Source organism: Aplidium turbinatum, chromosome 5, assembly GCF_918807975.1.
Source record: "Aplidium turbinatum chromosome 5, kaAplTurb1.1, whole genome shotgun sequence".
Taxonomy (NCBI): Eukaryota; Metazoa; Chordata; class Ascidiacea; order Aplousobranchia; family Polyclinidae; genus Aplidium; species Aplidium turbinatum.
This window is the reverse complement of record NC_137476.1, coordinates 31,454,384-31,466,934: the sequence shown is the minus strand read 5'-3', so window position 1 is coordinate 31,466,934 and position 12,551 is coordinate 31,454,384. Positions and strand designations below refer to the sequence as shown.

At 37.2% G+C, this 12,551-nt stretch overlaps 1 protein-coding gene across 1 annotated transcript; it reads right to left on the bottom strand.

The window, feature by feature from the left end:
* Positions 1–822: 822 nt before the first annotated feature.
* LOC145770426 (protein FMC1 homolog) lies at positions 823–4,018 on the bottom strand. The gene is made up of 2 exons (XM_082582070.1): positions 2,290–4,018; positions 823–1,304 (listed from the first exon to the last, which is right to left on the bottom strand). The coding sequence occupies exons 1-2, from the start codon at positions 2,416–2,418 to the stop codon at positions 1,089–1,091; spliced, it is 345 nt and encodes a 114-aa protein (XP_082438196.1). The 5' UTR covers positions 2,419–4,018; the 3' UTR covers positions 823–1,088.
* Positions 4,019–12,551: the final 8,533 nt, after the last annotated feature.

Genomic DNA, 12,551 nt, shown 5'->3' with positions numbered 1-12,551 from the left:
CAGCCAGCCAATTAGATTACAACAGCTGTTCCTTGCTAGCTTTGGTTTTCCAGATATGAAAGGGTGGGCCTTATTTGGGCAGAGTACCTTAAATCAAGTCAGTGTTTCGTCATCCACAGCTTTGCGTGCCGTAGAGGGTTAAAACAGTGGTAGCTAATCATTTTAATGACGTGTGTTAGATTTCCACCCAAACGATAACTTGTTTGTCTTCTGTCATTACCAAGCAAAGTTCAAAGTAACATCAACTCTGTGGCTTAATGCTAGAAGGATCACAATTGGACTGTAGTCACTTAAACATGTTCTGATTGGTTGGCGATGTGATCTGGCCTTACAAAGAATTGTTAAGTTATGTTTAAGTGGCCACATTTTTAAAGGTAGACTATAATCAGCATTATTCGCTTCGAGTTATTGGCTATGACAACTCGACCGACATCAATCCTGATAGTTCCGTTAGTTAAGCGCCCGATTTTACGAATGTAAAAACTTCCAGACCAAGCCGTGCAAGTTCGACTCTCGGGAGGTGCGTTTAAAAAACGCATTTCAAGGACTGCTATCCATTTAGTGGTAAGCAGATGAAATGACCTATACATAACGAGCAGAAACTTTATTATGTCAACTTCGGTTACGGGTCTGCGTCAATAAGTTAAGGCTTCTAACAGTCTGCGAAACTGCCAGGATTAAGCTCTCCGAAAAGCTTTCTCAGTCCGAGGATATAGATTTCCTCAATCCATCAATAAAAACGATGGGTGACCTGTCAATTTTTTCACGCTTCTGGTCACATGCGAAAGTAATCAGCCTAAGATGAACAACTCAGAACCTAGCTGGAACTTGACATGACTTGATGTATTAAAAAGTACAATCCTGTAGCTTTTTACAGCTCAGGTCACGCCCTCGGCTCGTCAAAACGAATAATTCGTACAAAAAATTCACGAAAAAACGTAGAGAAGATTTACGTTCGTAGAGACTTCTAGAAAACCAAAATACAACAAAGCGCAAGGAGGTTTTACTTTCTCAAACAAAAACAACCCTTCCAGGTTAAAGGGGTGCGATGAGGTAAGTGAATAAAGTTGAACAGCCACAGGTAAATCCTATTCATCTTTCTCTTGATTTTGACCAGTCGATGGATTGTATTCTTTTGGTAATTTTAGACCGACTGTTTCGGCAGCTTTTCGTATTGAACCTTCACTGCTGCCATGTTTCTTAATAAGTTCTGCATGCTCTCGTGCACTACGAAGAAAGCAATAAAGTGTTGCGGCAGAGTAACTAGCCGCTTCAGGATCTCGGCAATATTGTGAAGAAGTAGTCTGTGAAAAAGAAAACAACTCAAGTTTAAAGTCAACGTTCCATACAACTTACGTTGACAAAAACAAACTGTTGGATTAACAGTGAACCTAGGCATTAAATTTAAAAATTCAAATCGTGCTTAAGCATGAAAACGAGCAAAGCTACTGCACAATCCAGAGCAATTCACGCTACTTAAATGAACATTATCGAACATTTTCACTTCAGTGAAACTGGTGTTTAACTACTTAGTTAAATAGTTTCATCCAGGAATACCAATGCTTGATTTCATGATATATTTTGCGCTCTTTACTCTCTTACAAGTACAAAATGTATCTTTGTTTGGTGTACATTGTTAAGTTTAGTTGAACATTCAAGATTGTCCTCTCTGTAAGCTCACTCGGTTAAGCAACCGATTGCAAACAATAAAACGGTAAAATCAGGGAACGACGGCTCAACTTTCGGGGTGTGCGCTTGAGCAACGCACTTTAGGAACAACTCTCCATTTAGCAGCACCTAGTGAATGGAATAATGCACAGAAAACAACACTGTAACAAGCGAATGTTTCACTCTGTCAACCTCGGTGGCGAAGCCCGTGTCGATGCTCCAAAACCTCTACAAATATGCAAAACTGCCAGGAATAATCTTTTAAAAGGCTTTCTTTTCTCGGCCCGAGGATTAAGATTCGTACAGTTAACCAATCAAGGTTGCGTGTGGTTCCAACATGTTGTGTGAATCTAAACAGTTCATTTCTCTTCAGTGTGACAACAAAAAATAACTTCAATGGCCTGCTGTGTTATAAAAATAGAATTGTTACAGCGCCACGTCTACATCGTAAAAAACATGTTTCTAGGCGCTGTGCACGACAATAGCAACCAAAAAACGGACACTTAATTAGGCGAATCTTTAATGCAATGTTTTTTCTTTCTTTCTATGAATAGTATAAATAGGCAAATAATTCCAATAACTAGCAACAACAGCTGCGATCGCCATAGTGGCAGTGCTTACTTGGTTAGATTTGTATTGATCCATAAGATATCTATGGGCGGGAGACCCAATTTGTTTTGACAAGGATAATTCTTTTACAATCCCACGTAAAACTCTCAAATTCTTTAACCTCACACTATTTCCAGCCATACCTGTCTTTGGTAGTTAGTCCTAAAACGTATAAAAAGAACAACATAGCAAAAGGATTACTTACTGTGCCCACTCGATCAAACTAAAAGTCTTGCTACATAAATGCAATCATAAGCTATGAGCATATGCAGGGTTGGAAGTCGTTAGTCAAAAAACAATGACTATTTCGCTATTCGATAGTGCCCGAAAAAGCAATGACTTTCCGCTATCGATACTTAAAAAAAGCCATGAATAGCAACTACTAAAAATTGACTGGCCAAAAAACAAGCAATCTGCAAACTAAAAAAAATACGAAAACTCGATAAAACAGAACTGTGTTGCCGCAAAATTTTCCTTAATCCTTTAAAGTTCGAAAATCGGAAGGGGACTAGGTCGAATAGTAATCCAAAAACTAAATCTCGTAAATTTGTTTTGATGACGAAGCAAGTGAACAACAAAAAATGATTCAGCAGTTCTCCTAAACATCGATTAGTGAAAAACGAATAATGATTTCGTTGCTTGCATAAAAAAGCAGTGAATAACGCGCATTCGATATTTATTTTTAAAAGGCATGGGTATAAGCATTCGATATTCAGAAAGCAACAAATAACACTATCGAATAGTGACAACTAGTCGTTACTTCCAACCTTGAGCATACAGCACTATAAACTTTAACAATAAAAAATAAGCAAGAATGCAATAAATAGGTAATGTAAATATTATGTAATCACCAAAAACACTACAAACCAAGAAATTAGAAACAGAACTGGAATGCAAGACAGATAGGCAAATGATTTAGCAAAAGATGAAATTTGCTGGACTTATTTCGTTGTTGAAGGAATGATGGAAGAAAAGATACCAGACGAAATCGGTCGTTCACATACAAATGAAACACATAAACTATTTATCACAGGAGATTCCTATATATCTCAAAACATGCAATAATCGAATAACATGAAATATTACTTTCTAAAATCTCTACAGCCTGTTTCACCTTAAAAGGGGGATCATGACATGATCTGACAACCCCCCTTTTAGAATTAAACAGGCTGTAGAGGTTTTAAAAAGTAATAACTATACTTGATGTAATTTGCTCTGCTTGGCTTTTTTGTTGGCATTGAGCACTTTTTGTGGTAATGTATTTGTAGATTAAATAATAATCGAATAATCTGTTTTGGATAATTGCATAAAGATTGGTTAAACGTAAAAGAAAGTTTGCTCAATAGATTATGCAATTAATCGGTTTTATCTGTATACACTGGTCAAAAAAACTCCCAACAATTCAGAACCAAAGCTGTGTAAAATAGCATTTTGATAAAAGCTTTCATTTAAATTTGTTTCGTTGACAAAAAAGTCTGAAAGTTGTTTGGGCTGACTGTTTGGTTTTGAAAACAAAATTTACTTGGTCAAAAACAAACTTCCTTTCATAACAAATGCAATGTATTGACGGTTCAAAATATCATCGTTTTGAACAGCTTTAATCACAGCTGAATATAAATAAATACTTGTAAGTGGAACTCTACCAATGACACTTGTAAAAAATGCTATTTGTTTTTTTAAATACGAGCAATGCAATAAATTTATATCACAAAAAATAACAACTCTTCTTAGAAATCAATACCAACACTTTAAGATGATCAGTTTTAATCATACAACATAAAAGGTGAAACCAACGTATTGTGACTTGTGAATAAGTTCAAGTTTAGAGTTTTCAGTAAGAATATAATGAAGTGCAAAATTCACCTCGGCAGCAGTGGCCGAGTGGTTAGCGCGTTCGGCTCGCAGTCGAGAGCCTGCATGTTCGACTCCAGCCACCCGCACTTGCTGTTGTTTCTCTGGGCAAGAAACTTTGCGATAATTGCCTCTACCCAGTGATCGATTTCGAGTAATGGGTAGTACCAAATTTAAGTCATAAGTAGATTAGACAACCGGAAACAGACATTGTCGTCAGCTGCAGCGTGGGTCAGGTGTACGTCGGAAGGCGTACACCGATGCATAGCGCTCAAGTCCGCTTTCCCGCAATGCAGGATAAAGATAAAACAAACAAACAAAACCTCAAAAACTAGATTTGTTAAACGATTAGCATTTTAAAAAATAAGATGAAAATTAATCTAAGTTTGTGTTGGCAGAATTAACACATTTTTCATGATGGCAATTGACCTACATGTCCATTGTCCAATAGATGTATTTTCAGAAACATCTTCCATATGAATATTGGCAATTGGCATAGTATATAAAATTAAAATAGTAATGAAATGCCATATAAATATACTTACAATCATTTATTTCATCAGACATGCCCAAAATATGCTATAATATTAATAACAGAGCTTTCCGCACAATTATATGATGGCAAAAATTTGCAGTCTAATGCAAAGAAAACTTAGACAGTATACACGCTTGTATTTCTTGCAGTCATTAAACTAGATTGGATTTGTCCATTTGATCATGTGGCTTGGTAATCTGCATCCAAAACACATTGTAAAGTCAATATTAAACAGCTATCCATCACATTCTGTGCGTAAGTTCCTTTTCAAACTGTTCAGCAGTAAATGTACCATCCAGTTTTTTAAAGTGTTTGTTGAAAACTGAATAAGCGCTCATTTCATTCTTCGAACGGCGTTTTGTTGAAGTGTTGATATAAATTAGTAAAAATGAAGATGCAATAATGTAAACTATTCCAAACTCCAATTCCACAAATAATCCAAACAATATCAACCAAAGTAAAAGTTTTAATACAAACGGCTTTCCAAAAACTGGAACATTCACCAAGGTATTACTGATAAAATGAAATAGCCAACTTTCTGTTATATAGGTCTGCACAGCTTTTATCCAGATCAGTAAAATATGTGAACGATTTGAAACAGGAGGACGAGTGAAATTAGACGTGGCAGTTGTAACTTTCGTTTTTTTGTTTTCTCTGTATTCCAACAAACGTTTTTCCATGTTTAGGATAAACCAAACTTTTCAAAAGCAATCAGTTACTCAATTAAAATAAATTAAAAGTCAGAATGATACTAAAAAAATGTTAGCATCAATTTTCCAGATCTTTAAAATAGAAACATGATGTGTGTGAAAACCATGTATTATATGTACTATATAATGCATATTTTCAGTATTAAGAGAAAAATAGTTGACACCATGTAATTCGATACACTATTCCATTGAAAGCCTTGTGGATCTATATATACTGTGGAAATCATCACACCAGCTGAGGGAACAGCGAACAGTATGGGGGTGCAACCTAGTTCGTACCCTGAACAGTTCGTACCCTCAGGTCCTACCCTGAAAAGATCGAGAGAAAAAATTCAAAAAAGCCGAAGTTGCTGTTTGGAGTTTCCGCCAACAAACAAACAAACTGAAAAGATCGATAAAAAAATAGAACAAAGCCGAAGTTGCTGATCGCAGTTTCCGTTTTTCTGAAGTTTCCGCAAACATTTTAAAATTCCCGGTAATGATCCTAAGAGTTTGCCGAAGTCGCTGATCGCAGTTTCCGCAAACATTTTAAAAGAGTTAGGGTTAGGAAAAGATAGAGAGAAAAAATTAAAAAAGCCGAAGTTGCTGATCGGAGTTTTCGCAAACAAACAAACTGAAAAGATCGAGAGAAAAAAATAGAACAAAGCCTAAGTCGCTGATCGCAGTTTCCGTTTTACTGCAAACATTTTAAAATTTCCGAAGTCGCTGATCACAGTTTCCGCAAACATTTTAAAAGGGTTAGGGTTGAGATCGGAGTTTCCGCAAACATTTTAAAATTTTCGGTAATGACCTTGAAAGTTTTTGTTTGTTTGCGGAAACTGCAATCAGCGACTTCGGCTTTTTTTAATTTTTTTTCTTGATCTTTTCAGGGTACGAACTGAGGGTACAAAGTGTTCAGGGTACAAACTAGGTTGCATCCACAGTATGGTACTGTACATATTAATCATTGAAGGAAATATTTAAACAAAACAATTACCAACTTAAGTAACGTGCTTGTGGACTCATTCAGAACATTTGAAAAAATCAAACTGAATGTTGAGAAACACTGTGCATTGTGCAAGTATGCAAAAATGTTGACTACCAAGGCCCTACTCTCTAAATCAACTTCAGAAACCAGCACATTCTCATTCAGAATATAACATGAGAAAATTCATAACGCGTATTACGTTAAGAACATTACCTATACTGTACAGTGTACACTGCTATGATAACTTTGCAACTGAATGGCTTTTCATGTGTGCAGAAGTGGAGACGATTTTATATTTAGATTTTGCTAGTATATCGTTTTGTATTCGTTTTTAATGAATGCTTTTAAGACGTTCATTGGTCTAATTCTATGTCTACAGTAATTGTCTATTGCACACAACTCATCAAAAGAGATGCTTTGGTGACAAGTGCTGACTGCTGAAGTTTGCATGTCAGCAGTTTTAATAGCAAAAATCTAGAAAGTCTGATGTGATAAGCACATGCGAATGTACATAAGAACATGAAATACCAGTTTTTTCTAACTATCTAAATAAATATATTACTTATATACAAAGAAAAGTTGTTTTAGGACAGATAGAATTATGACTATTCTACATCATTTGAGTGTAAGAACAGCTTTCTACCACAAGCAGTTCTCGAGTTACAGCATTTTCATGAAATTTGACTCCCGCATGACCTTGATGGGGGAGTTGGAGACTGGTTTTTGCCCCCAACTCCCCAAAAAACTTTTTGGGATGTTTTTGGATCATTTGCCAGGCATTAGGACCCCCCCATTCGTAATTTAAAAAAAAAAGTTTTTTCAGCCCACCCTAACGCGTAACCTGGAAAAATTATTAACCACGATTAATCGTGTTTTTGATAGATTGAATCTTTATCCTCAAACTGGGAAAGCTTCTTGCAGAGCTTAAACCTGGCAGTTCCGCATACTTGTAGAGGCTTTGAATCACTGACACAGGCCCGGTAACCGAGATTGACAAAGTGAAGTTTTCGATTGTTGAAGTCTAGTTGCGGGGAACTATTCCATCCATTAGATGTCGCTAAATGGAGAGCAGTCCTTAACGTACGTTGCTAAAGCGCACACCCCGAGAGTGGAACCAGCGCCGTTTGATCTTGAAGATTCTTTGTTCCAGAAGTCATACCAGTAAACATCCTTGTTTTTGTTTTATTATCTTTATCCTGCATTGCGGGAAAGCGGACTTGAGCGCTATGCATCGGTGTACGCCTTCCGACGTACACCTGACCCACGCTGCAGCCGACGGCAATGTCTGTTTCCGGTTGTCTACTCTATTTATAACTAGAGCTCGACCGATATATCGGTCAGCCGATATGTATCGGCCGATATCAGGTGTAGCCGATATATTGTATCAGCTATTTTTCGCCGATAAACATCGGCCAGCAAAAGCACACTTAAAACTAGCCATATATACATGCCTTTAGAAGAAACACAAGTTGCTCAAACGTGCTTGCATAGCACGAACAATTGTTGCAAGAATATAATTTCTGCATTCTAGTGCGCGCATCTAAAAAATGTTAATACTGTATCCCTTAGCTTCCATTCAAGCAGGAAAATTTTCAAGTTTTACGTTGCTTCAACGATTGATGACATTGAATCAACGTAACAAAGGTGAATTCTTTGCTAAGAATCGATGGGAGCACGTGCAACTTAGTTCAAGTCTTACGTCACAATGTCTGGCTTTGATCGAGTAATATTGATAAGGCAAGGTTGATTACAAAATTAGATTATACAAGTAGGCTATTACAGCAAGATGAAGCAAAATTTGTTAAGTTTTGGTATTACAGTAAGAAAGAAAAGGAAAATTTACTTTTGCTCACATAACACGCAAAAATATACCTAAAAAAAAATGCCCAGTGAAACTTTGCACAGCAGAAAATAGTAGCGGTAGTGTAGAAGTTTTCCGACTCATGCCCAGAGCATTGTGACGCAAAAATCCACACGACCTCGTTCGGTGGAAGTTAATCAGTTATGCGGCGTATTGCAGCTACACGGCGCTTTGACTCTCCAAGCGCACCTCGTTGGTCTGATGAAAGCCTTTGCTAAAATTTTAAAAAGCCTTCCAAACCGTAGCCATAGCTCTTAAATGGCAAAGAATTCAGACCGGACAGTCGGACACGTTTGTCCGCCGTCAGCAAAAACGAATTTTGAGGCCTGGGTTGTTTCTTTTTTGTTTGGTGTTTTTTTGTGATTAGTGTTAAGAACGATTTTTCCATTACAGCAACTAATGCATAAACTTTCTTGGACTGGTTTGTTGCTTAATAACTTTGTTGGTAACGAATTTTTCATAGCTGATATATACGGTATCGGCCGATATATATCGGTATCGGCCTAAAAATTTCATAAATATCGGTATCGGCCTGAAAAAGTGATATCGGTCGAGCTCTACTTATAACTTAAATTTGGTACTACCCATTACTCGAAATCGATCACTGGGTGGAGGCAATTATCGTAAAGTTTCTTGGCCAGAGAAACAACAGCAAGTGCGGGTAGCTGGAGTCGAACATTAACCAATCAACCAACATGGGCTTACCAAGAAAATCAGCTACGCCATCAGCAAAATTTGCAATGACAGTGACAGTTGTGTCAAAAAACTAATTCATCTACTTGTTTTAAAGTATCAGGTTTGGTGGCCGTGCTTAACTATATTTATCGATGCATACCGGTATACCGCAATATTAGATCTTTTCATGCACATTTTAAACCATTAAGGTTTTGCCACTTTTTCCTTTTGTTGGTTTTATTACTGTATTTCTTCTTCACGATATTATTTCTTTTGCATCCTGACAAAGAAAAATAAATTGAATTGAATTTGGGAAGAATTGCCACTTCAACCCTCCCTGCTTCAACCTTACTTTTTTTTATAAATATTGCAAATAAATAAAACAAGGTTTTTAAAACTTTAATTTAAAATCCTAAAAAATAATTAGAAGAAAGACGCTCAAAAAATGCCAAAACACAAAACCAAAAATTTCCTGCTGGAAGAAACACCTAAATTTTCGAATTTGTCAGTAAAACGTACATATGGCAACTTTACAATTTCAGTGTTGCCAAATTTTTAAAATTGCCAGATTTTTTTTTATTTTTGTCCTTTTCTATTTTTTTAAAATTTAATAAACTTTTCCGTAGCCAACCAATGAAGCGTGACGTTGAAAACAAACCAGTTCAAGAACTGAAATCGCAGTAGTGAAGCACAGTTTTTGAACGTTTTGATCGAACAATCGCGCATTTTAGTCGTACATTTTGTACTAAAATTACTTTTTTGACTGAGTATTACAATTAAGTTATTTATTTTTAGAAAAAATTTGAGTTTGCTACAGGGCCTTACAGTGCCGGATTAACCATTTGGCAAAGTAGGCACGTGCCTACAGGCCAGTCAAAAATCCAGGCCACTTTCTTGGATGAGTGTAGAGAGAATTTTGACTGTTATGAGCAGCAGGCACGTGATCGCAGTGGCAGCAGCATACTGTATATAAATCTGAAAGTCGGCGAGCACCAAAGCGGCAGAAGCATGTCAGTGATGGCGCTGCTACAGATGATGTGGAAGGGATGTCGGACCAGCAAAAATTTTAAAGCAACACGTTTTATGTGATCATCGACCAACTGAAGAGTGCACTACAGAAACGTATCGATGCATATTCCATGATGTTGCAGAGGTTTGGGGCTTTAATTGAGTAGCCTACGATTCCATGTCTATTAAAGACATCGATGTTGCTGTTGCAGGTCTGGTTGGTGTGTATTCAAAGGACCTGTCTTCCGACTTTCCATCAGAATTTCGTCAGTTTATGTGCTGGTATAAAGACTAGAAAGAGCAAAGACGCGATGAAACAACGGCAACAGGAAGTGCCCAGAAGATGTTTAAAATGCTGCACACTACTGGTGTTTATAATGCATTTCCGAACACTGAAATAGCACTTAGAATATGCTTGTCTCTAATGGCTACGAATTGCTCGGGGGAACGCTCGTTTTCACAACCGAAACGAATTAAAGACGTTAAACGATCAACAATCTGTCAACAACGTCTTGGTACACTGGCACTTTTGTGTATTGAAAGTCATCTAGGCCTACTCCGTAAAATTGACCTCCAAAAACTAGTTAACGCGTTTTTAATCGCAAAAACGGCAAAGTTTTTATTTAGTTAGGCACATGACCAAGTTTTTGCACGGTTCCCTGTGTTATAGTTGCAACAACGATCTTTGTGACAATGATTTGGCAACATTGATAATTCCAATTTTTTAGTTGGCAACCCTGATTTTTGGGCCCCTTATAAAATGTGCCTACAGGCCAGAAGACCCTTAATCCAGCACTGGGGCCTTAGCGCATGGGCCTAACTACCGCCGGCACAGCGCTATAGCCTACTGCACGGGACTACAACGAAATGACCTCGCATTGATAAATTTTATTTCAAAAATATTTGAGTTAACAACTAAAGTAGGTAGCCTAAACGTGTTATCATTTCATTTAGAATCTACACTTATATTTTTTTCGTGCAGCTTTTCCGTTTACTTGATGTTTTTGTCCTAGCTTACCCTATGTTTTTGGTCACTCCAGGTTTCTAGCCACTTAATGTTTGTGTTTGGTTCGGCTTCTTTTATTCTTATGGAATTAATATATTGACACAGAATTAGGCCTACTATATTTTCATCACCCAAAAAGAGGACATGGTTAGTAAGCAAGTAAAATGCCAGTGGATTTTTACGTTGAAACGATTTTTACATCTTCTTAAGATGATTATAAATGTATGCAGCAAACTGGACAAAAAAAAACATAACATATTTATTTGTTAGATTCAGTCAATGAACATTTTGCTGTTCATTTGATTTTTTCCACAGAAAAGATGCGATTTACATTTGCATTTTGAGCCATAGCTTATTGTAGATAAAGAATTGTTCGATTTTTAACAATTCATTAAAGAAATCTATAGTTCTGCAATGTTTGAACTATTCTGTCCATTTTCTAATGTGCCATCATTTAAAGCTAATGCAAGCTAGCTATCAGGTTTAAGACGCCTTTACACTATAGCTTTAGTACAGGGGTGGGGAACCTTTTTAGTATTGCGGGCCACATAAAATGAGAAATAACACAGGCGGGCCACTAAAAATTTCGAAATTTTATTTACAGATAAAAAATGCAGCGAAGTGATTTATTTCACTTTCACAGCTAGTGGGATGGCTGAAAGTTTTTATTTTGGTGAGGCGTGTGATGTCTGCTGACACGGAAGATGTTGCAACTTGCAACTCTTAACTGCATCTCCACGTTTTTATCAGTCAGTCTGGAGCGAAACCGATTTTTGTTAGATTCAATTTGGAAAAAAAATGCTCGCAACGGTAGGTGCTTCCAAACAGAGACACATATTTCAAAGCATGTTTCCGCATCACTGGAAAATCATCAGCATTTATGCAGCGTTGATAAAAGTTGAACAGTGGAATGATTTTGTACATCGCTTTCACGTAGCGTCACTCTGGAGCTCTACTATTTCATGTTGGAAGTTACTAGGAACATGTTCTGAAACATTCTGCTTTCATCATCAATCTATCTTTTCTTTCCAGAAGCCAGTATACAGCGTAAAATTTTGCTGATTTGAGAAGTAGGCTACTCTACAAAACACTTTTCACGAATAACATAACTGACCGATTAACAATAACTGGTCACATTGTGACGTACACATTGTTGATACAAATAGCCTTCTATGATGGATCAACTAGTAGAAGGCCATTCGTAATATACAGAGAATGCAGAGCCTACTCTTTTTTGAGCTGTAGTTTCAATATATTTTGGGTAAAGAAATTTTGACGCGGGCCACATGGAACAGTCACGCGGGCCGCATTCGGCCCGCGGGCCGCAGGTTCCCCACCCCTGCTTTAGTATATAGAGCAGCGTGGTCCTACAGGCCCGCGAGCTCCTTTTTTTGGGTTTTCGAACTGATAGTCAGCTTTGCTTTAATCCAGCAACATCACTTCAATTTTTGTTTCTTTGTTATCGTAATTGACCTAAAAACTTTGCGAATGATCCTTTGTGATGCATAACAATACCACTTTGTTCAATTTGTTTCCCCATGGGCGTGAGAGTTAGTACACAGACCCCAAAGCTTCAACTCCAATTACTGTATGTGAACTTCAGAGCGATCCGTTTTTGCTGTCAAAAAAAAGAAAAATCCCATGAGCTTTTGGAAGTTAGT